General features: G+C 40.0%; 3 protein-coding genes across 5 annotated transcripts; all 3 read right to left on the reverse strand.

Moving 5' to 3' along the window:
* Positions 1-374: 374 nt before the first annotated feature.
* On the reverse strand, positions 375-11,089 carry LOC306895626 (jun dimerization protein 2-like). Of its 2 annotated transcripts, none has more exons than XM_079459004.1 (4): positions 10,960-11,089; positions 3,155-3,369; positions 2,082-2,186; positions 375-1,206 (listed from the first exon to the last, which is right to left on the reverse strand). In XM_079459004.1, exons 1-4 carry the CDS (start codon positions 11,048-11,050, stop codon positions 1,021-1,023), a joined length of 597 nt encoding a protein of 198 aa, XP_079315130.1. In that variant the 5' UTR covers positions 11,051-11,089; the 3' UTR covers positions 375-1,020. The 2 variants fall into 2 exon arrangements, with proteins under 2 accessions (XP_079315130.1, XP_079315129.1); XM_079459003.1 differs by having other exon boundaries at positions 889-1,227; positions 10,960-11,058.
* Positions 11,090-13,518: 2,429 nt separating this feature from the next.
* Positions 13,519-16,884, reverse strand: LOC306895391 (protein c-Fos-like; the record flags this gene model as incomplete). Its single annotated transcript, XM_079458614.1, has 4 exons — positions 13,519-14,145; positions 15,596-15,703; positions 15,929-16,120; positions 16,777-16,884. The coding sequence occupies 4 exons, from the start codon at positions 16,882-16,884 to the stop codon at positions 13,519-13,521; spliced, it is 1,035 nt and encodes a 344-aa protein (XP_079314740.1).
* Positions 16,885-20,076: 3,192 nt separating this feature from the next.
* Positions 20,077-22,699, reverse strand: LOC306895629 (acylphosphatase-1-like). 2 transcript variants are annotated; one of them, XM_079459009.1, is made up of 3 exons: positions 22,669-22,699; positions 22,189-22,412; positions 20,077-20,656 (listed from the first exon to the last, which is right to left on the reverse strand). In XM_079459009.1, exons 2-3 carry the CDS (start codon positions 22,309-22,311, stop codon positions 20,441-20,443), a joined length of 339 nt encoding a protein of 112 aa, XP_079315135.1. In that variant the 5' UTR covers positions 22,312-22,412; positions 22,669-22,699; the 3' UTR covers positions 20,077-20,440. The 2 variants fall into 2 exon arrangements, with proteins under 2 accessions (XP_079315135.1, XP_079315134.1); XM_079459008.1 differs by having other exon boundaries at positions 22,189-22,288; positions 22,669-22,693.
* Between the last annotated feature and the right edge of the window lie 2,495 nt (positions 22,700-25,194).

Below are 25,194 nucleotides of genomic sequence, written 5' to 3' on the forward strand. Positions count from 1 at the left end.
GTTTGTAGATGTGCTTTTAAATACTCATGATCAGAAATGTCCACATATATGTCCTTTTGTTTCATGTTGGACTTGACCCTGTCATTGCTGCTTGCAGCTATATTTTTATGTTTGTTATAATACACAACTCTATTTTATTACACAACTCTCAGGTAAACTTGATTCTGATTGGTCAATTGCTGCACGTGGTTATCAATATTAAATGTGTTCCCATGAATCAGAACAGATTGTGTAATTCATTAATACACTAACTTTGTAAAAATTATATGTTTATGTAAAATATATCTATTGCACTTTTTCCTGAGAAAAGCCATTAACTTTTGTCAAAAATGAAATTGTACTTAAATCTGTCCAACTCAAAGATTTCACAAAATAACATTCTACAAGAATCACTTGTTTAATAATTTCTTGCAGTTTTCACAGCCATACAACAAACTGAGTAAATCACAGCAACATGGGTTATGAAATTGTTGCATAAAATGTATCACATCTAGTGATAAGTCCATGTAATGTACAAGGAAGTATAAAAACATATATATAGTATATAACTATAATAAATTGGCAAGATGTAAACAGTTCATACATATGTGCATACATGACGCCTGCGTCAGAAAAACAATAATAAAGAAACTGAAGGCAGTAAACAGTGAAGTACATGACAATGAGGACCGTCCGTGTAGAATCATCAGTTATCATGATGCGCATCCAACCATCCTTTTCAACATCGGCGATCAGATTCCTTTTGAACTAAATGAACTTATGGTCGAACATATAAGGCACTTTATGACCGCACATGAAACAAGATAAACAATCCTACAAAAGTTTTGTGACTGCTGACATGCAGCCCAAATGTAATGAGGCTGTGAGTGTATGTTTAATCTCCAACGTCACGGGGCAGAGAGGAGTCTCTCTCTCTCTTTCCTAAAATGTCCAAGTGCTTCGAGTCAAGTGCTTGATCTAGCTGGCGATGAGCTCACCTGTAAACAGTCATGTGTAATTGTGTGTTTGTGTGGATGTTTCTCATTTGACTTCCAGCTGCTCCAAGAGGGGGTTGCTCTCCTTCTCGGGGGTCTTGACGCTGTCTGTCCTCACGATGCAGGTGGGCCGATGACGGTTGAGCATGAGGATAAGCTGCTGCCGTTCATGTTTCAGCTCTTCAATCTGTGCTTTCAGCTCGGAGTTCATCATTTCCAGACGCTCCGATTCCTGCAACTCAAGAGATGAAAGCTGATTCACAAACTCAGTGAGAGACTGTTGGAGTACACAGAGTACTGCAGCGTATAGGTACTGGAGCGCATAGCGTTCTGAAGCGTGTAGGATCCTGAAGCATATAGGGTACCAGAGCGTATGGGGGACTGCAGTGTATAGGGTACTGAGGCATATAGGGTATTAAGGTACTGCACCGGCATACTTCCACACCCTCCAACACCCCATCAATAACCCTGCGTTCAGAAAACGAGCGGCATCTTGTATTGCAAATCTCATCCCCGCTCAATCCCGTTCACAACTCCATCCTGACGGAACATTCTTCCTAACTCGGCCCGGTCAACCACATCTCTCACAACCTTCAAAAAACGACTTAAACCCATCTCTTCTGTGAATACTTGACAGACAATTAAAAAAAAAAACGGTTTCTCTCAACAGGTTTTGGTCTGGCTTATGTTGAAACTAGTAACTTTGTATTAGCACCTATTGTATATGACATATCGCTTATTACTCCCTGAACTCTTTGTAAGTCGCTTTGGATAAAAGCGTCTGCTAAATGACTAAATGTAAGGTGTACAGAGTACTGGAGCGTATAGGGTAATGGAGCGTATAGAATCCTAAAGCATATGGGGTACCAGAGCGTATAGAGGACTGCAGTGTTTAGGGTACTGGAGTGTACAGGGTACTGGAGCATACTGTATGGGGTACAACAGTAGCACATCAAGCATATAAAGGGGCCGGAGCATGTAGGGTACTGCAGTGTATAGGGTACTGGAGCATAAGAGTACTAGAGCATATAGAGTACGGGAACATTTCAAGCACATAGCGGTCTGCAGCATATAGAATTCATACTATACAATAGAGCATATACTGACCCTTTGTAAATATTCTGTTCTCTCCTTCTTTTTATTTCGACATCTGGCTGCTGCCACTTTGTTTTTCTCTCTTCTTCTTTTCCTGCGTTCTTCCTCTTCGTCTCTCTGTACGAGCAAAAACATCAACATTCAAGGTATATATACTATATTTATGTACGTTTCAGAGTATAATCAATTAAATTAATTCAACAAGATCTTTACAATAAGAATTACTTTCAGACAGAAAAAATAGTGGAAGCCAACGTTGGATCACAATTCATATATTCACATATTTATGAGAGTAAAAGAAAGTGGTAGATTTAAATCTACTCCAGCTACACAGCAATGTGGCGGACTAAGAAGTATAATACATGCTTTATAATGTAGTGAAGTAACATTTAAGTGAAAACACTAATAATAAACCTATGTGTAAGTAGTTTTCACCTACGGCAATAAAAGATATGTAATTCTACATTGATCAGGAAATAACAGTGCATGTATCGGGATCAGTATAGGCCGATACTCAGAATTCAGGTATCGGATCGGTAAAGAAAAAAGAAAGTCATGTAAATGATGACAGAATTGAAGGTGAACTACTCCTTTAATAGTGGAACGAGTCTGAAAAAGCACTCAAAGCATCACAGGATTTGAAGAAAAAATTGGTTGCTACATGGTACAAGACATTAGTTGTTACATATAGGCTACATTTAGTTAAATATGAACGCCTTTTGTTCTATTGTGGGCAGCATTTTTCATATGATATATTTAGCAATGGTCTAACCATGTTGCTGATTTATGTTTCATTTGTGCTGTAATCACAGTTTTGTTTGTGTTCAGGAAGCAAGTGTGAAGGGATTTTTAGACATACTAAAGTTCATCTCAGAGCCAGCGTGTGTGATGTTTACAGTGATTCTCAGACCACTAGATGGAGTCACTGCAGTTCTGTTAGTATTATATATTGTGTAACCAGATGTGTACACACATAAGACAACACCACCAGCAATCTGCTTTATATAAACAAATACATATTTAACTATCTATATATGTCTATATGCTACTTCAGTACAAAAACACAACATTATACAAAAAACAACCTCAGCTTTAATGGGCAGCGGTCGTTTCAGTTTGCCAAGCAGATGAAAAGGGGACAGCATGGCTCCGAGGTTGCAGAGGTCGGCATATTTCAGCTGGTCAGTTAATGTGGTGGCAGAGATGCCCGCCAGAGGTCCCAGGCTGGCCAGTGAGGCGGCGGTCACTGAGGGGTCAGGAATCTGCCCGGGCATCATGTCACAAACACCCGTCACCACACCTGGACAACAGAACAAGATCAATAATCGGCACAATACATTGTTCACAATAGGGTCATTAAAGTGATCAAAACTTAATTGAAATCGAATAAAACATAGGTTTTAAAAAATTATATGAATACATTAAATGTTAGAAACGTTAAGGCACTAATTTATAACTGATTAATTTATAATTAAATTAATAACCGAAAATAATAATAACCAATAATTGCAAGTCCCCAGCAAGTCCCCCCAATAATTTTACCAAATAACTTATAACTAAAAAAGTAAACCTGTATAGCAATATAAAAAATAAAATGACAGTAGCATATAATAAAATGGATAAAAATATTAACATAAAAAAGCCATCAAAACATATTAATTTAGTATTACATACATTTATTATATTTAGAAGATATTTTGATATTTAGATTAGATTTATTTATGTTTACCAATAAATGTTTGCTGATTTTAATATTTTTCTTAAATATATACACGTATGTGCTTGTGTCTTTAAATACAAAATGAATATGCACAGTACACAAACATATATTATATAAACTCAAATGTTTATACTGGATGTGATTAATCGTTGACTATATATGCTTCCAATATGGCTTGTTGGAACGCCTGATCTGGCCAATTTCAATGTATGAGTTTACAGTGTCTCACACCAAAAACCTGGAGAGATTGGTGAGTACACAAGTGAGGAAATGGCTTTGGCTACCAAGATGCCTTATCAAATAGAGAATGAAGCTCTTTTGCTTCCCATTTCAAGCCTTGTGGAGGAATATAAATGCACCAAAACAAGGTTAGAGATGACGCTCAAAGAATCCTGTGATCCCTGTGTAAGAGATGCTGCTCCAACAGTAGTGAAAAGGAGGAAATGGAACCCAACAACAGCGGTAGGAGATGCAGAGGCATCCCTCAGACATGAAGACATCGTGGGACAAGTTCAATATGCCTGAGGGGGGCGTGGTTTGGGATCAACCACACCCACATGGCGAAAAGCTACATCGAGGGAACCGAAAACGCGGGCCAAGCCCTTAACCCCAGATTCAGGTCTGCCTTGGAAATCGCAGCGACCAACCTGCGGCCGGACATGGTTCTGTGGTCCAGCTCCGGTAGGACAGTCCTCATAGTTGAGTTGACTGGACCTTGGGAAATGCCATTAATGAAGCATTTGAAAGAAAGAATCTCCAGAATGCCAACTTGGCAGCGGAGGCTGAAGATTCCAATCAAGTTTTCTTAAAGGCGTTTACCTAGTGTCCTCTGGGGCCATCTAAATGTATTATCACTCCCCATCATTGCTGTAGAACAAAAGCAAGCAGTAGTATCCTTTGACTACAGTCCGGCCCGTCATCTAGCGGAGAATAATTTTTTTGGCCCGATGACAAACTTACTTTCTCACTTGTGGATGTAACTCAGACGCATGACGGGCAGCTCAAGCATAGACCCTCACTCTCTCACTTCCGAAGAGTTGGGTGCAAATTAAGTTTCTTATGTATTTCTGCACTTGAGCCGCTGCTTAAAGCTGCTGTTATTGCTGTAAAGTGCCAATTCTATCTCCTCGAGGTTAAATCAATGAAGCACGCGTTGCTATTTAGTTTCGACGCGCCCGTTTTTGACAAAAGTCTCTGTTTGTTATTTACAGCTGTTCTCTTGATGTTTAAGTTTACGTGTATTTATTTGTTAAATATCCTTTCCACATTGTTTGCCTTTAATATAGGTTTGTAGTCTTTCTGGAAGTCCCCATAAAGTTAATAAATCCCCCACAAAAGTCATTTACAAAGCCCTGTTTACAGTGCACCACAAAAAAGTGTTTGTGTTCACTATTACTGATGACTAACTTGGAACATGTTCTATAGTTTGAAAACAGCTGGTATATAAAAAGTGTTTTGTATTGTTAATAATTATTATAAATAATACATGTAAAGATAAAGCATCACAGCTCTACTATTAATTTAAGTATTTATTCATGTGATTTTCTGGTGGTACTTGGAACAACCAATTTTATTAAAGGTGGTACTTGATCTGACAAATTTGAGAACCACTGCTTCAGTGCATTTGAACCTTCCTATGGTTTACTAAAGTGTTTACTACAGTTTATTAATTTACTACAAGGTTTCTACAATTTACTTTGGCAAATACTAAAGTATTTTCTAGTCTGAGTTTTCAAGTTTACAGGACTTTTATGTTGACAGGTTGTCAGAAAGACTTTTGAGTTTAGTTTTGTCTGCTTGATGATAGCTTCACTTAAACAGTAAAATACTCGTAAAATAAACTCTCAGAGCAACTCTGGAGATGAAGTTCTTGTGTTCATATCATATCCTCATGTTATTTTATAAATTATTACTCGTGTACTATGTTAATCTGTGCACCTCATTCACTCAGACACCCAGAACAGCCAGATTACATATTTCAATAACAGGATTCTCCGTAAGCATCTTACATTAGTTATATGGACTCCATATAATTAACCATTGGCGCCATTGATTATTGTGACACTCAAACAAGCACAATCACCACAAACGCAATTCACACAAACATGCAGCTCTGTCTAATGCACTTCTTAGCACAGACCGACTTTTTCGTAACACTGTTATAAATAAAGATTTCTGGTTGGGCAAGTAAAATTCTCTCTAACTTACCCATACAAAACATTCACTTGTCCTGGACAGGCGTTAACGTCGAGCCCTGGAGGATAATCAAGAACTGACCAGTGGTGCGGAAAGAAGAACCCAATGGCTGTGGTTGAGGTGGATGGACACAGCATGGGCTGCCTGATGACATTAGTTGTAACAATGCGACACACATGAGACTCTGTCATGATCCTGCCACTAAACCAAGAGAAACATGACATGATGCGACAGAATCATGACAGAAGGCACTCCTTAAGGAGCAGCAACTTGATGGGGAGTCCAGCAGGCATCGGCCCTGAGCAGGAACCTGGCAATCTCAACCCTGTAACCGGCTGCTTTGACTGCTGCCGCAACGATCCCTCTGTCTGCTGAGTCCTGTGAGGGCTGGTTCATTCTGTCATGATCACGGGGGTGAGTAACGGACAGAGGACCCAGGTGCAGACAGCGGGTAAGGTGTTAACAGAGACTTTAATAATAAAATGACAAAACAAAACCGACGAGGGGGTAACAGAACAAAACATGGGAATATAATAACAAAACAGGACTAAGATTATCTAAACTCCAACAAGACTAAATTAACCTTTTTAAACATTAACTACACTAAACTAGACTACAAGAACTCACCACACAACCACAATGAACCAGCACAAGACAGAAGACACAAGGGCATTAAGTAAGGGACCAAATCAAGAGGGGAACAGGTGAAGGGCATGAATCAATTAAGAGGGAACGAGAGGATGGGAACAGAGACGAGACAGGAGAGAGTGTATGGAAGGCCATAAGGACCATAAATGCCTCTCTCCACACAAAACATGAGACTCTGTCATGATCCAGCCACTAAACCAGGAGAAACATGACATTATGCGGCAGAATCATGACAAGAATGCCTACCCAACGAACCCAGTATAACCTCATACCTTATTTCCTCTATTCATATTCTTGACTGCTCCCCCTGTCATGCATAAGGTGTGGGAAATGTCCAATTGGGCAATTCAACTGTGCTGAAATAGTGGGATTATAACACCTAGTCCTATAAAGCCAATTTTACACCCCTAGTCTGAACGCTCTCAAAATATTTGAAATATGAAAACAAAGGAAAGTGAAACACAGAAACATAACAGCCAAACGAAGAAAAGAAGTACTCATCCCTTATATCACCACCAGTTCATTTATTGTGAATATTTGCTAACTATCATCCAGCACTACACATTTAAGACATTTGTTTCATTCAGCTAGTCATAAACTTAAATAAAACACAACAAAATCTAAATGATTGTAGAGTTCAAATGATCATCCAGCAGAAAGCACCGGATATCAGAGCATGTGTGCTTCACATATCCATGAAAAACTGGAAGACCTTTGACAGGTAAGAATATGTTAATATGTATTGATAAAGTATTTATATTACAGCTTTTAAAACTACAGTATGGTAATGATTTTGATGTTGTGTTATGAGCTAACACCTTCGTCTTGATGTATTGTGTTCATTATTTTTGGATCTACAACAGGACACAACATTTGATGTTCATAGAGGTGTAACTATGGCAGACACACAGTCAGTTTGCTCTCGAGTGTTCACACAGACATGCTTGACTGTTCCAACATGGCGGACGACTTTCATATAGCAGCCCAGGAACAGACGCTAATGAAGGACCTAAATGCAATAAATAAATAAAAATCTACATGGCCCGCTGAATATGAAAGGGTTGCTATTGTCAACAGTGAATATATCTGACTATAGGACGAGTTTAATAGAAAGGGCATGGTTGAGCTATCCTTCCTTACTGACAACCACTTGTAATAACACATCTTAAAATATGTCAGTGGCATTGTTCTGTCTCAAGACGTACACCGGTAAAGCACATTTATAAAAGCTGCTTAAATGTTCTTATTTAACGAAGTCTCAACCCCTATCCCATAATGCAATAACACTGTATATTAGAAAGCACTAAATTATACATTCATTCACTGTGATAAAAGTCTTAGCAATTATCATGATGTGATTGATTATTCAATCGAAACGATGGAGCTAGAATAAGGCTGATATTATACAACAAAATCTATTGGGGATTATATTGTTTTTTTATGATTGATACTGGTGAACTGACACCATTTTCTGTTAGAACTCTGGCGAGGAAAGGGTTCAAATACAGTAGTCTACATGTCTAATATACAGCCACAATTAAAACCATATCCATTAGAACGCAACGCGTTAGATCCCCAGACACCTTGTAATTACAGTAACAATGGAAAGTGAATTTGTGTTGTTTTTGTGAGAAGCGCAGAACTGGACGCGGGCTCATTTCCCTGAAAGAATCACATCCATCAGCCAAGATCCGCCCCTGCGTGTTTCCTCATCCAGAGCCGTGTGCTGCTGTTCTCCGTGTCAGCGCTGAGGAATGTGACCGCAAAGAACATGACAACGCCACTGACTCCCCGAAAGAAAAAACCCAATCGAGAACCGCCGGACAAACCTCAGACCAGCGTAACTCCTCCTGAGACCTGGACAGGATCTCGATCCTCACAGCACGCGACTTGCAGTCAGACCGAGACAGATATCACATCATACTGTATGAATGTGGTGAACTCCATGAAACAGACTGTCTCAAATTTGCCAAAACTTTTCCTCGAAAATGAAAGGATTGTCTCTTTGAAGCAGCGTAAGTAGATGAGTCTGAGTGTTCTCACATGTGTTCCAGCATACATGAACAACGATGTCCGTGAGGTCTGCAGTCACATGCACCCGATGGAAAAATGATTTGCACATTCAAAATCACCGTCTTCCAAACCTTCAGCACACAAGTTCCAAACAAAACTTCATAGAGACCAGGCGAGACAAGCGCGTATTGAAGGAATGACACGAAGGATTGGGAAAAATAAACAGAATAAAACAGTGTTCTCTTTGTTTAGACGTCCACCGGAGAGCTCTACAGAGCGACGGTTACAGACTGAGAACATTGACATGTGCTGCACTAACATCTGACTCCATTATTACACACCCTCTAACTGATCTTTCACTGCGGACCGATAGAAAACACATGAGCTGACCGACGAGACGTTATTATGGACAACAGATAAAAACGTGCGAAAATCAAGGCTGTGTTAAATTCTGCATAAACCAGACGAATAACACATCCACAAACTAACAGATATATGCAAGCAACCTTTTAAAAACACATTTGAAACGGACGAATACACACTCACTACATGGGCATCCTGGAAAAGATCCAAGCAAAGCAAAATGCTGGGATCCATTTTACTCTGCAGAATGTTCTGGTCATACTTCTTCACCCTTTCAGACTCATTTTTAAAGTTTCTAAATTAAAAAAAAGTGCCTGAGATGTCCTTCCATAACACACTTGAAATATTTCACAATCATTCAGCGTAAATCCAGGCTTTAAAACACAGAGAAGAATCGATTCAGGAAACAGATCTTGACATATTTAATCACAACCAGATTTCTGAAGACCAGTGACTCGATTCATCCATGTGCTTTGAAGAAAAAACACGATTCAGACGAAAAAGCAAAACAGGACACGCGCCAAAAACTTCAACGGATCAATTCATCTCTGTATCTTTTTGTTTGGATGATTCATCATATGCGATTAAATGAGTAATATACGCTTTTGAGTCGCCATGTACATGAATTGGAGAACTTCTGAGGAGTTTGCTAAATGGCCTACACAAGCTATTTTATATTCATGTATTCTCAATTCGCATTTTCTTCAAATTCCGCAAATGTTTTGTTTCTCTCCAGCATTCAAAGTGGACTCAAGCATTTGGACAATATCTTCAGTGTGTGTATGATGCTGCAAAATACAGATTCAATCTCAAGCCCTGCGAGCATTTACAAGTTACACAGTCAAAACTAAATAAATGAACTCATCTGCCTCAGCTGCTCGGAAAAGAGTTTCACTTCCATAATAAAAGAAGTGGGCGATCGAATCTGAAACAATAATGTGAAAGTGTTGCATAACAGTTCTGTTATAATGCGGAAACAACACACCTGTGTACAGTACTGACAGGTTTAAATGCCTTCATCACAATGACACACATCATCAGTGATATACAAACAGAAACAGCCTCAGTCTGCACAGAAACACATGTGTTTTCACTCATAAGAACATGTGTTCAACTCAATTGAGAGAAATCTTATCAGCAGCTGAACATATATCTTTCATATCACTTCTGTTTGTTTTGTCAACTAAACCCTACTTGTTTTAGAGAATTAAAATAAATGACTATAGTTTACTATAGTATATACGGTGGTTTTCAGAATGGGGAACATTCAGTGGCTCTTTAAAGCATTTTCTGTATTTGATCAGTGTTTAAAATGTATTTTAAATATTTAATGTGTTCTTGTATAATTGTCATTGTATGTTTCTGCACTCTACCTAAACAAAAGCATGTTGCTTATTGGTAAGTTCTAAATGACCTAATGCAATGTAAATGATAAGTTATGACTATAGTCAATAAAAAATGTATATGATAATGATATATGAAAGAATAGCCTGCACATTAAACACAAATAGAAATGATTGTTTATTATTCGTTAAAAAAGCAAGCTGACGTAAAGATGAATGTGGGAATGCACGTGCCTGTGATCTCAGACCGGAAGTGCATCTTATGTAACGTGAACTTGAGTCTGTCATCATCCTCCTCGCATATCGATGGAGATAAGAGCAAAGAACTACAGATCTGCGCGTGCACGGGTTATTAACTTTACACGCGACCGCACGTCACGCACAAGACACGTAACGTGCACTAACGTCTCGCGCTTTATAACGTGTTGGGTTTGAGGGCACCGAGCGCGAGTCCGAAACCCCGCGAGCTCCCTTCACGTGCAGCATTATTGCGCGTCAAGGGTGCTGCCTGTGAAGGGAGTGCGGCAGGTCTCCGCACGCGTCCCAGCGGAAAGCGCAGGGTCCGGACTCGAACCCGTGCAGAAGTTGCTGAAAGTCGTGCTCGTACCTGACTCGGGTCCCGTGGCGAGCGGATGGAGTCCCTTTCTGACGTCAGGCCGAGGTCGCGAGTAGATCTTGAAGAGCGGGAAGCGTTGCATCTGATCCTTGATCGGGAGGATCGAGGAATGCGGAAGTGGGACGTCAGCAGGGAGGATGAGGAATATGGAGCGCGCGTGGAGCGCTGGAGAAGTGAGAAGAAGACTTGCTCCTCCCCTTAGAAACCAGCAAACAAACATTACACGCTGATCCACACTGGACACAGACTGCTGGAGTCGTGATGAAGGGATGGAGAACATTGTACACTGTTGGGTTCATTGCGAGGGCCATAGAAGTAAAGCGAGCAAAGTTGACCTATATACCCACATGACAAATATTGAAGTATACTTACTGCGGGATGTTAAAGTAATTACTGCACTTTGTTCATGTATACTACAGCTTTATGTGCCTATTGCATAACAAACTTACTGTAATGTACCTTCATATTTACTGTAGTGCATTGTAGTATGTAATAACTACACTTTGTTCGTGTGTTCTGTTGTGTTTACTGATAAACTGTTCTAAACACGGCAGTATTTTTTCATAGTATTAACAAGCGCTATAATATTAATGCATGCTACCATATTAAGGAGTATTTACTGCGGTACACTGTAGCATATTATAGTATTATTTACCCCACTTTGTTCATTAATACTATAGTATTCTGTAGTATTATTAAGTTAGTAAACATTCTAGTATGCTTACCTGTCAGATTTGAAAACATTAGTATCTAGAAAGGTCACCACACCGATAGTAAATGCTAAACTACAAAAAACTGTTACGGGAATCAGGTAAACTTCTAAATGACTAACTTTTTCACATGGGCTTTATATAGATAAATATCAGTTAGACTTAAAGTTTCAACGTTAATTGTTTTAATTATTTTTGTTATATGGGGTCATTTTGAGCTAAGGATGAGGAGTACAGTACATAAAGGGTGAGCATCTGCCATGTGTTGTAATGAAAATCCTTAAAGTCACCATGCAATCAAACAGGAAAATTCCAAGTGTTTTACACAGTGTTGCAGTGATTATTATCAATTCATTTGCACTTGTTTTCTTTAATCCAAAACGTATAAGCTCCTCTCTTCCCCTCTCAATAACAACACTTCACCGTATGACGTCAGCATCAAAGATGAGGTTAGACTAAACTTACTGTCCAATGGCCAGGCTTTTTTAGCCCTCCCATCCAGGTGCAACTTACAACAAACCAATCAAAAAGGGAAGGGCAAAATAAAGCCCCGCCCTACATTTTTTCTAATTTCAGAAGCCATTTCACTTGGATACACGTCACGATACAGAAAAGAAGTCAATCACAACTTCCGTTTCATGGTGACTTTAAGGGATTTCCACGATTGAGAATCAGGTGTGCTAGCGCTGTCCAGGACCAGCCGCATTTCCACTGTCGTTTCTGGGGCTTGATCATCCCTCGCCGGGACTCACCGGGGCCAACGGCCAGAGTTTTTTCCCCCGCCGAATGCCTATGTCGATATGCATTTTAAATTTACAGCCTCTTTCCACATTGATGATTCAGATTTAATCCTAGGTTATTTTACTTTACTCAAATTAAAGAGGAAAACACTAAATTACCATACAAATTTCAAAATTAAAGCGAATTTAAAACACTAACACAACTAAACACAAAACAGTATAACTGTGGTTCAATAAAATGCTTTATATTGGCTTTCTGCAGAAAATTCTGAATTTATAAACATTTATTTATGCTACTAAGGGAAGACCTTTTGATTCTAATCATCTATTTGATTTTCTACATAATTGTTACAAATATATATTTCAATTTAAAGAGATTAACATTTGTAGATCAGGGTTATGTATTTGCTTTCTACTTCAAATGCGTTAACGAACACTAATGAAATATTAAAGAGCATGTAAATATAAAACCACATATTTCTATTCTATAGCCGTGTACATGTCACAAAAGACACAAGAACACAAGAGCGTGAATGTTTTTCACATTGATTTATTCAGCAATCAATGCTCAAATTTTAAATGTAAAAAAATAAATTATCATAAAATACATCTCCATCAATATAGCACTGGATGTTTTCATGGAAAACTCTAAACGTTTGACGTGGAAACACAGTCGAATGGTGACGCTGAGGTATGTGAACTGTCATGACTGCATATTAAAGCACAACACGGGTCGACCATAAAAACGAACACAAAATTGCCGTAAATTCCACAATACGGAACTTAGCACCAGATCAAACAGATATGGAACCGATACATATATAGATATTATATACTGTATATATATATATATATATATATATATACTTTTATGATATCTCTGTGCATGCTTTTCAAACTGGAAGGTAGTTCATATCAGCTCATAAAATAATTCTCCATGCTCTTGGATTTGGGCTACATCAAATGATGCTGGAAGAAAGAGACATCCCGCACCGAAAGTGTCACGGATGTGGTTGGCATAACACCAACATTACACGTCTGAATCAAAACAGCCGTATCCAGTGATTAAGAGCAATATCGTGACGCCATGTCGCTTGTGTTTATAAGGCCAGTAAAGTTGGAGAGTTGAGGATATCGGCGCTTGATTCGGGTTTGCTCGCCCCACCTTTATACAAGTCCAGTCCCTCGGCCAAGGAGTCCAGGTCTGGGCAGGGGAAGGTGAAGACGGACAGGTAGTTGCTGCAGGTGGGCGTGGACGTGCTGACCACCGGGGTGCTTAAAGGTTCGAGATCATTGGCCACAGACTTGTAAAGGGTCTCCCAGTCCGTGATGCCCAGCGAACCGGTCAGGTCTATGTCAGGGACGGAGCGGGCCGTGTCATCGCCGGCTGCCAGGAACTCGTCCTTGATATCCAGCGAAGGCTCCAGGTCGCACAAACTGACCTCCGCACTGGAGCACAACAGGATGTTGGAGTTGCCGGAAATAGCAGTGGACGGGACCGTCGGGATCTCCAGGTCCGGGAGAGAGCCGGTGTCTGGTGGACTTTCCTCTGAGGGTTTGGCTGGAAGAGGCTGAGGAGACTCTGGAAACATCCAGTCGAGCACTTCGGGGAGCTGGCAGAGAGGTTTATGAGTGGTAAGAACATACTCCAGCCTCTCTTTCTCCTTCAGGAGATTCTCAATTTCAGTCTGGAGAGAAGCTTTTTCCTCTTCTAGGTTGTCGGTTTCCTGGTGGAATTAAAAATGACAGATTTTTAAAACACTAACATAATTTATTTACCCTCGTATCTTCTGTTAAACACAAACCTTTTGGGCCAGGAACTCCAAAATAACATCATCTTTACTGTGTGAAAAGAAGAGCAACGGTGGACAAAGCCTTTTGAAAGCTTGTGTAGCCGAATGTCGCCAAATGTTTTAACCATTGCTCACAAAAAGCTAACGTATGGCTTTTGGATGCAACTGCCAATTTAAACGTTTCGCATCTGATCTCCCCAAATCCAGAACATTAAGTCTCAGAGGGCTATGGAATTAATATGGATTTGGATCAAATTCAAAAGCTGCTACCCTGTGGAGTTTACTTGTATCTTTAATCTTAATTAAATGTCATCCTAATCTAATTTCAGTTTTTTTATAGGCCATATTTTAGCCATTAATTCTGTCATGAATTACCCTCAAGTCGTTCATCAACCCTAAAGACATCGTTGAGATAGTCCATGCCACTCCTTTTAGATAAAGCAACGAAAAATACAGACTATATTCAACTATTGTCCCACATCCAGGGTGAGCACCGCACGACGCATGCTCATCAGCACCACACGTGCTGGAAACTCAGACTGAAGTCAGGAATATAGTTGAATATAGTCTGCATTTATCTTATAAATCTATATCTGCATTTGCGTTCTGAAGGTAAACCGAGGTCATACGGTTGACAAACGACTCAAGTAATTCATGACAGAATTAAAAATTTTCAGCGGAGGGTCCCTTTAAAGGGATAGTTCAATTCTGTCATCATTTACTCACGGTCATGTAACTTCATACCTGTATAAAGTATTGTTCCGATGAAAATAAAGAAAGATATTTGGAAGAATGTTAGTCATTTTGAGTTCCGGGACATTGTTGACTATAATAGTAGGAAGAATTAAACTGTGCCTGAGAACTCTCTATTTGCCTAAATCCTTCAAAATATCTCATTATGTGGTCAACAGAACAAACAATTAAAATAATGTCCAACTATGGAAGTGGATTATGTCCCAGAACTGAAAAATGCTAACGTTCTTGCAAATATCTTTCTCTATGTTCATTGGAACAAAGAAATCCATACAGGTTTGAAACAAGGTTGGGTAAATGATGACAGCTTTTCATCATTTTTGGATGCACTATCCCTTTAATACACGTTCACGGTGGTTAATGCAGCTATATAACAGTGATAACAGTGTAAAAATCTTGAATAAAAAAGTCCAGGTTTAACAAACTTTCTCGCCATCCACATTTTGTTGACTTTGCCCAGCCCAAACTATTTTTTATGATACCCTGTTTGTGTTTTGCCTTTGCTCTGTACCTCAATGGGATATGCTTTAAAAAAGATGTCTTTAGTGTACCACTGACATTCATACAGTATGGGTTTGGAGGGTGTAAGTCATGCAGAATGTGTATTTCGGGTCTGTTTTGAGGTACTCACTGCCTGAAGGGTGTCTGTAAGTTCTCTCCGTCTGTTGCGACACTTTGCTGCAGCCATCTTATTCCTCTCTCTCCTGATCCTCTTCTTCTCCTCTTCCTCCGGTGAAAGCTGCTCACATATGAATTGCACTTATTATTTGGCAGAATCGACGCGTCTCGTGCACCGTCACCAGCCACCGTGGCAATGGCATCTCTGCAGTGCGTCTTAATATAGGCTGTATTGACTGCCTGTGACTTGAATATAAAGTGGATGCTGCTGGTCCAGGCATCGCGCCAGAACCTCGCTGCATCCCCATCAATCCCGTGCAACATGCACACGCGTGCACGCACGTACCTGCTCGCTCTTGCTCTTCCTGGCTGCGCATTTTCCCTTGGCCCCAGCTGTCTTGGCTTTGGCTCTGCCCAGAGATGGAGAGACGGACGTGATGAAGGTCGGCTGGACCATCCACTGCAGGTCCGGGGTGCTGGAGATCGCCGTGACCGTGGGAACGAACGCACCCGCTGGCTCGGTGTCCGCGCGCGAGCCCTGCGCACATTATTGCACGGCGTTATACGATGCGCTACCATCAGCGTGTGTGCGTTTAACGTCACGCTGTCGTGCATTCACCTTTGTCACTTTGCGTGTGTGACGCGTTGTCGAAATACACTCGCGCGTCTAAAAATAGGCAGCTGCTGATCAATATTTAACTTTGCCATTGTCTCTGACGTCAATGGTGACGCGGGGCTGCTGTGGGCTCTCCTCAATGGATTTATTTCTCTCAATGATCGGCTGCATTTTTCACAATGCTTTGCCATGTTTACTGCATTGAGAGGGATGCCCAACAAAACATCACGTGCATCACACATTTAGAGATTTTATATTAGCCTGGCATCCTTGGCTATAATACTATATATCATTTGACACATCCCAGATTCTAGCTGCATATCCTATAGCTTGAAAAGACTCAATCAAGATTTGATTTCTACTGATAAGAAAGGACTTCAATGCATTGGTTTAAAGCGTTTGTGATGTTTTTATGCCAAACGCATGTGAATTATACACTGAATATTAAGGTCTAACAAACGTGTGGAGGGCCTCACTTTCACAACGAAAATAATATTTTGATTATATTTGTGTGTCCACGTGCACCAAATATTGTATAATGTGCAATGCCTGCGTCACAGATGTGATACGTGCCGTACCTGCTTGCTGTCCATCATCAGCGGGTCAGCGCCGGGCTCGTGCGGGCGGGTGTCCTCGCAGGGAGATGATGCCGAGTCCGGGTCACTCTGCTCTTTGCTCGGGAACATGTCTCCAGAACAAATGATCAAAAATGTCAATCAGATTCCAGGTGTTATGGTCCAAAGCCCTCGTTTGGTGACTCGCTATCTCCAGGTTTATAAACCTGGCCAGTGATACAGAGCTCTGGCGGGTCCTCCTATTTATAGTCTGCACGAATTTTATGAATGAAACGGGTTGTGCCATTCCGCTCGCGGGGGGGGGGGCGTGGGAAACTTGCAGGTGACGCGTCGTTTCTGCGAAGACACTCGCGCACAATGTTGTATTTAATTTGTATTCATAAACACTTTGATGTTTTAAATCAGAAAGGGTGGGTTCGGGTCCCTTGTAAAAGAGAGATTTAGTACGTGCCAGAGATTCATTCATAAATGTCTGATGGACCCTGATGTGCATGATGCCAAAACACGTTTCGACATAATACTGCGCTGCGCAGACAGATCGGCGTATGACATCGAAGTATCGCGCGGAAAGCTGGAAAGCCGGGCTTTAGAATCGCTCTCGCGATACGTTGGTTTCGCACGCCGATCTGTTTGTGCAGTTCGCATGAAGTGAATAGAGATTCAGCACATGAATTAAGTGCATGACCTATACATGACCGATCGAGGGACGGATTACATCATGAAAATAATCGCATTCTTTAATGATTTCAAGACATTAAACAACAGACTGACGCTCACGTTTTTAAAGACCAGCCTGCGAGTCATTGTCAGGCGATTCAACACTTCAACATGATCTTATTATATAAAAGAACAATATAAGAACAAAATACATTTTAATAGTGATCCGCATCTCATTTAGATTCGTTGTGCTGACCCTTCCAGTCTCAGCATCTGCACCTGCTCTTGCGTCACAGTGTGACGTCACGCCCGCACACAGGAACATGACCATACAAGGACAACTACGTATTGGGATTCCAGTGATGAGCATCTCTGAAGTGAAACTAAGGCTCATTCCCATTTTACTTGAGTTTAGACTTCTAGTTTGTTATAGATGCCCTAAAGGAATTTAAATGCGCATGTAATCACATCTTTGTGAAACTATCAATAGCCTAGTGTTAATGATGCAATTAAACAGCCACAGGTTTAATAAGGGTGAATAAATGATAAAGAAATATCATTTTTGGTGGAACTCTCTTTAATGCAACAGCGTCCGCAGAACGTTTTAAATAGACACGAGATCTTCTGCATCGTTCATTCACTTTCTAGATGGTCACTTAAAAGAATGTTTACTGTTCTCATTATGAGAAAGAATTCTTTCTCATTCTTTCTCAATTTCACCTTCAGAAATGACCTTTTAGCATGTGCTGCATGTGCTGTAGGTCATCTGACTTTGATGTTGTTTAAATAGAGGAAATTATGTGTTAAAGGGATGCTTCGCCAAAAAATAAAACAATTCTGTCATCATTTACTCTCCTTCGAGTTGTTCCAAATCTGTATAAATGTCTTTGTTCTGATGAACAGAGAAATATATTTGGAAGAATGCTTATATCAGACAGATCTTACCCCCATTGACTCCCATAGTAGAAAAAATTATCTATCTTTTTTTTGTTCTGTTGAACACAAGTTATTTTGAACAATGTAAGAAAGCAAACTGTTCTGGGGCATTTTGACTACCATTGTATTTTCTACTATGGTAGTCAATAGGGTCCAAGAACTGTTTGGTTATACGCAAGGAGGAAATGATGACAGAATTTTAATTTTGGATGAAATATCCCTCTAAATGAGCAGGTGATTTTAATGCAAGCGTGATTCTAGAGCACTAAACACTTCTCATGCAGACTTCAATGAACCTTCAGTGATGTGGTTCTAGTTGAATCTCTATTTTTTTGCTCTATTCAATGAAAATGTATCGATCTTAACTTACGATTTTACTTAAAATCATATTTCATTGCATTTATTTGATTGTGGTAATTGCACTTCGCATCATTTGACCTCTGTCTGATTTCCAATAAGCTCAACAGATCAGCAAAAGTTATTCCCTATCAAATCAAAATTGAAGTACAGTTAAGTATGAACCCCAGTGATGGAAATACATTTTGGCCTTCATAATCTTTTATCAAAATCACTCCACCAACAACATAAGAATAATGTTTTATAGTTTGGTGATAAACTGCTCTTTTAACGTTACTGAAAAACATTTTTTGATATAAGGTCACTGAGAGAACTTTAAGAGAACTGTGTGGGAGAACATTTTAAAAATGTAAGTGAAGTTCTGAGAATGTTCCTTGGGTCAATACTGAATGTTATGTTTTTGTAAATGTATAAACACATTGCATTCTGGGATTGTCTCTGTAAAGGTCACGATACATCTGTCACATCTGGTAGCCCTGTCCTCATCCACACGTCAATACAGCGGCTGGGTCTTGAAACAGCTCCAGCAGAAAACAAGAGTTCTGCCTCTGCTTTGGTAAGTGAGAGAGGGAGGTGGAGAACATTCGTTTCCTGGAATGTTTGGCTCTCTCACAATAACGTCTTTCATTCTGAGCTCCTGGAACTGAGAGAACGCAGACAAGCTTCTCGACGTGGAACGTGGAAGCAGTTACGGAGAGCTGCGTTTTCTGGACAGCGAGCCACATCTGCCTAAATCTGAATTTAATTTAAGAGAGAGAGCAAACACCGGCAAAGGTCCAGCTCTCCAGCGGAAAGCTTAAAGGGACAGTTCACCCCAAAATAAACATTCCGTCATCATTTATGCTCCTGCATGTGGTCGTAGATTGTGCTTCAGTGGAACACAAAATATATATTTTGAGAAATGTGTCAGTGGTTTTGTGTCCTTACAGTGGAAGTCAATGGGGTTCAGTGTTGTTTGGTTACAAACGTTCTTCAAAATATCTTCTTTTGTGTTCTGCAGAGAAAAGTCTGGTTTGACATGAAGGTGAGTAAATGATGAATGAATTGTCATTTTGGCACAAACTATTTCTTTAAGAGAATCTGCATCAATTATTTTCAAAATGGTAATAATTGCAATACACAAATTGCACATGCGCACCCGACTAATCTGTAGGTGCCAACGTGGTGCCATTTCCATGATGGTGAATGAAGTTCACAGTTACAGATCCTAAATCATCTTTGTTGTACGGACATTCGTTTTCGTATAGTGAAAACACAACTGTGTTCTTTAAATCACTTCAGTTTCAGTAAACTTCTAAATACACTGTACATCTTTGACCTGTGAACTGGTGATTGAAACACATGGTTGTTATTCAGATTACTTCTTTTATTGCTGTTGGTTCATTCATGGTTATCCAATAAAGACCATTTCATAAGTGTTTTACAACCTACTGCATGATCATTTAAATATTAGCTATAATTTAGTTCTTTAACACAAAGGATATAGACACAGAACATATTATTGTTACAGAAACACACAGCGTTTGTGTCTGTTAGCTTTTATGTCTATCTTAGAAATGAGATTTAAAGTCAATACAGATTAAACCTAAAACACTTTTCTGGAGTAAGATGTTTTCTCGTATATGTTTGTCAGTAACAGACAATTGGCAAGTGTGTAAAACATAAGATTTTTTTAAAGATTTATAAATTAAATAACCTATCTACACATGTAAATACATCAACGCACAACTTTGAAATCCTCGAAATGCAGTTCGTCCACCGCGTGCTCATTCTTGAACTCCGCTTTGGCGATGCGAGACTGAGGACTGCCGGTGGTCTGGAGCCAGTGCTGCATCTGGTGGACTTTAGGGGCGGGACCCTCCAGCTGCCCTTGAACTGTACCAGCATTAGTGTTCTGAACCCAACCAACTAGACCCAGCTTCTTACCCTCCGCCTGCAAACACAACACGCATACTGTACTTATGATTATAAAGTCCTGCTGTGGTTAACTACCGAGGTTCAAAATGTGATTTCTGTTAACATATAATTGTGAAAAATTAAGAATGTGGGGTATTATTGCAATTTTTCTCAATACAAAGTACACTGATGAAATGTATGTTTGTAACCTGATATTTCTCTAGCAATAGCACTGTGTATATATTTTTATATAGTGATACAGCTGTAACAGCACTGGGATGTTTCTCTATTTATAATTATTAAGTACATTAGCCTATACAATGTAGTACCAATAAGTTACAGGTCACAATCATCATGGCAAAAAAGTGTTGTCAGTTAAATTGATATTTTGTTAAGTTTGTGTTTTCATTTTCTTTGGACTAATAAATCACATTGAAAATGCAAGTGTTGGATTTAAAGGTCCAATTAGTGGTTTTAGCGGCATCTAACTGCAAGGTTGCGAATTGCAACCAACCGGCTAACTGTTTGCAGAACAGCAGAACCATACATCACAGCAGTCACAAGGCAGCAGTCTCATGCCAGAGGTGGATGGGTCACAGTCTCAGATCAGAAGTGTGCGAAAGTAAATGAAGGTCATGGCGGAGAAGTGTAGTAGGCCTACACATTAAAAAGTTATATTTGTGTAGTTGATCCATTGCTGTTGGATTATCTGATGCTGAATGAGGAAGCCCAGAACAAAAAGCCCTTCTGCAGCTTTCACAGGCAGAAAAGAATGATGAGTCTCTGGTTCACGTTTCACTTTGAATTTAAGGGTAATAAGTGCCTCAGGATGAATTGCATGTTTTAGGAATTGTTATTTATTTTAGGTTACCGTTAAATCTAATTTAGTTAAAAATATAGTTAAACTAAATAAATAAAAATGTTCTAAACTGTAATAGAAATCCCTTAAAAAACAGTACTGCCAGAAAATGACCAGTACTTTTTTCTTTATTTTACAGACATTTCCGTTAATGCTAAAATGTAATTAAATGCAGTGTAAAATGTAAAATTCCTTCATATTAATACAGTGCATTGTGCCCTATTCTTAAAGATTGTTTTAAGAGTGTAGTGCCCAATTTTGTGTTTGTTTTAGCATTGCACAAAACTGTTTATAAACTTACATTTATATACATAGGATACAATAGGATACATTTATTTATTAACATTTAAGCATTATATGTGTAATACACACGCGAACACACACACACACAATATATATATATATTATATAAATACGTATATGTATAACTTAGTTGTTTTTATAACGTTTGCTCCGCCCACTTCTGGCATGAAACTGCTGTGACGTAAGGTTTTGCTGTTCTGCAAATCCCTTTCAAAAGCTCTATGGTGCCTGACACGGGACCTTTACAATTGTTAGTAATAAACAACAGCTTCATATTGTGTGACAACATACACCGTTATGGGGGCAAAGTGTGTATTTTGTCCTGGACATTTACAGTACAGATGTTTAACAGTTTTGTCAACTTTAAATGAACTCTGATAAATAGTTTGATGTGATGTGAATGTTACCTGTGTGTATTTTCTGAAGAACACACCCTGCACTCGCCCAAACACCTCATAATCCACCGACAGCAGCTCTTCACTGGACATGATCACAAACCCTGACCACCTGTCATCACATCCTTTATTCATTCATAGACCTTTCTTTAAACCATCTTCATTCATTCATGCGTCAGTCATTATGAGCACACGTCACTTTTGACCAATTAAACTCCAGGATTATTCCAGGGATTCTACTTGATTAAAAAACGTGTTATAAACATTTTACAGCGATTGCGCCACAATGGACATTTTTTACAGCGTTAGAGAAAATCAGATATATCATGCTCGAACATCCCGCTGAAATGGACGATTATCACTAGACTTTCATTTACAATTCTCTATCATACAATCTTTATTATCATATCAATGCGGTTTGTGGCATGTGTATAGATTTAAAAGCGTCTACCGCTAAATATCGGGTTTATTTAGTCATACAGGCTAACTCACCTCCGCATCCAACTCATCCGGGCCACTGTCTGGCGTCAAGCAGCTCTAGCCAATAGGCGTGCTCGATTTCATGCAGCGTTGCGCAGACCGATCGTCGCATGACATCACCGTACCGCGAGAGCGCTGCGAAAGCCGTAAATATCCCGGAAGTGTGTGTTGTCTTGTTTCTAAGCAACGCGTGTAAACACAACTCCTAAATATAACGGGATCTATTAAGCTCGAGTCGACGCGTCGCAGAAGCTCGTTCACGGTGAGTGCAAATAATGTCGATTTACTCATCATTTAATACAACTAAGAAAGGTGACCGAGACAATTAATGTAAAAATGTTAGATATTTCAGTACATTATGCTGAAGTTGTTTATTTACATATGCACCCTGGATTCATTCACTGCTTCCCTTATGAGTCGTAATACAAATTAAAATCAATTCACCAAAAAAAACATGTTTACTACATTGAAACTACCACACAGTTCATTTTCAGAAGGGTTGGTTGGTTATACCATTTTACAGGCAACCTAATTGAATCAAATCTGATTTTAAATTGTGTTTTTAAGACATATATAAGAAGATGCTTTTTTTACTTTGGATGTGTTATATGTCACTTCACAGACCTTCATATTTCACGGAAACAGCTGATGTTAGACTATTAACGTCTTCTTGACCTTCACATTATAAAAATAACCATTGAAAGAAACTACATCACCAAAACTTTCATTCTTGTGCCGCGAGAACATGAGCAGAAAGGGTCGTCCCTCAGAACAGCATACCTGGCAACCTCCAGACAGAATTCACAGAAGAGACGACATACTCCTGGAGGAGCAGAACGGATATGTTCCTTCACGGAGAGCTTCTGACGTGGACAAAGTGTTTCCTCTAAAGCCGGTCCTCCACAAGAGAGCATACAGCCTGAGTAACTACCACATCAACAGTAACGTCTCAGAATATCAAGAGAGATTTTATTCATGTCTCCCTAGACTGACTGATATTAGACAACGGCAGAAGTGTGTGAGGAAACCAGATGCGTCAACCCATGAACAGATAACAGGAAGAAACAGAACAACAAAGAGCGATTCAGACGCAGAGCAACGCGAACAAAAAAATTCTGAGAAACTGTCCAAGGAGATCCACTCGAGGGAGATGATACTCCAGGAGAAGTTTAATAAAGCCGGCGAAACCCTGCGGAGAATCCAGAGAGAGACGACGGGACGACACGACAGTGTGACCAGAGACGAGAGAAATGAACGATTATTAGAAAAGGAGAAGTGGGAGAACAGATTGTATAGTGACTGGAAGCATGGACTGGACAGATATGCGCATGAAAGGAGGGAAAGCAAGGACGACATGAGAAGATGGGAAGATTGGGAACGTAAGGTGACTGAGAGAGTAAAGGGGGGCAGGAGACAACCTTTGACCTCAGATATGACAAAGTTGAGGGATCAGAGAGAGCGCGACGGATATGAAAACACAGTGAAAGGGCGCAGAGGAGAAGCGATGAGAGAGAACGGGATGGGATGGGACTGGAGCGACCGGAGGAATGTGGAAGAGATCGATAAGTATGATCTAAGAAGAAGAAAAGATGAGGAACAGTGGGACATGAGAAAGCCAGGACCATCAGACAGATCTCATCTCAAACAAGACAGATTCACAAATGTGCTTCTGTCAGAGAGGAGAGAAAGTAATGAGAATCCATATGAACCGAGGTCAGGGGGCAGGAGAAGAAAGAGTCCGGAGAGGATTCCCAGTCAGAGAGGAAAGCGCCTCCTGCAGGTGGAACTCAGTCCGGAGGAAAATCCTCAAGAACTGGTGGCGTGCAGCGTGTGTCAGAGACACTTCTTACCAGACAGACTAGAGACGCACATGAGGATCTGCGAGAAAAAACGCCCTCAGCGTAAGATCTTTGACATGTCCCAACACAGGGCCAAAGGAACCGAACTGGAGGAATTCATGAAGACCAACGGCAGAAGCAAGATTCCTGAAGAGGTTTGAAGATTTAACATTCAAGACATGCAATCATTTATTTTCTTCTATTATCGTAAACATATCCAGAATTAAACCAAGCAGGGTTTGTAACAAACCAGCATTTTCAATTCTTTCATTTTTACTTTATGCTTGCAGGTTAAGAAGCGAAACACGTGGCGTCAGAAGCATGAGGCCTTCATTCAGATCATGCGTCAGGGCCGAACTCACGAGCCACAGTCGGCTTTAAATCTGAATCCTGATTATATTAGCTGCCCTCACTGTGGCCGGACGTTTGCCCCGGGACCGGCTGAGAGACACATCCCCAAATGTCAGAACATCAGGAGCAGACCACCACCACCACAACTACACAACACCACCAGGAAAAAGGTCACACGCTGACAACGACTGAAAACAAGTAAACAGTAAAGCGGTCGTAACGCTTTTAGTGTGAGGTGTAATGATGTTTTGCTTTTCTAGAATAACACATTGGAATAAAATGAAATATAAAATGAGACGGCGTGTGTGTAGACAGCAATGAGGTTGTTCTCCTCTTACACATTTATTTC

This window comes from Barbatula barbatula (genome assembly GCF_947034865.1).
Source record: "Barbatula barbatula genome assembly, chromosome: 6".
In the NCBI taxonomy this organism is placed as follows: domain Eukaryota; kingdom Metazoa; phylum Chordata; class Actinopteri; order Cypriniformes; family Nemacheilidae; genus Barbatula; species Barbatula barbatula.

Coding starts and splice junctions, on each gene's coding strand:
- LOC306895626 (XM_079459003.1), bottom strand. CDS start 11,050: ATGCAACGCTTCCCGCTCTTCAAGATCTACTCGCGACCTCGGCCTGAC. Junction 3,370..10,959: donor CGCCACGGGACCCGAGTCAG/GTACGAGCACGA, acceptor TCTGTTGTCCAG/GTGTGGTGACGGGTGTTTGT. Junction 1,228..2,081: donor GAACAGAATATTTACAAAGG/GTCAGTATATGC, acceptor TTTGTGAATCAG/CTTTCATCTCTTGAGTTGCA.
- LOC306895629 (XM_079459009.1), bottom strand. CDS start 22,311: ATGAATAAAGGATGTGATGACAGGTGGTCAGGGTTTGTGATCATGTCC. Junction 20,657..22,188: donor TCTTCAGAAAATACACACAG/GTAACATTCACA, acceptor TTGTGTTTGCAG/GCGGAGGGTAAGAAGCTGGG.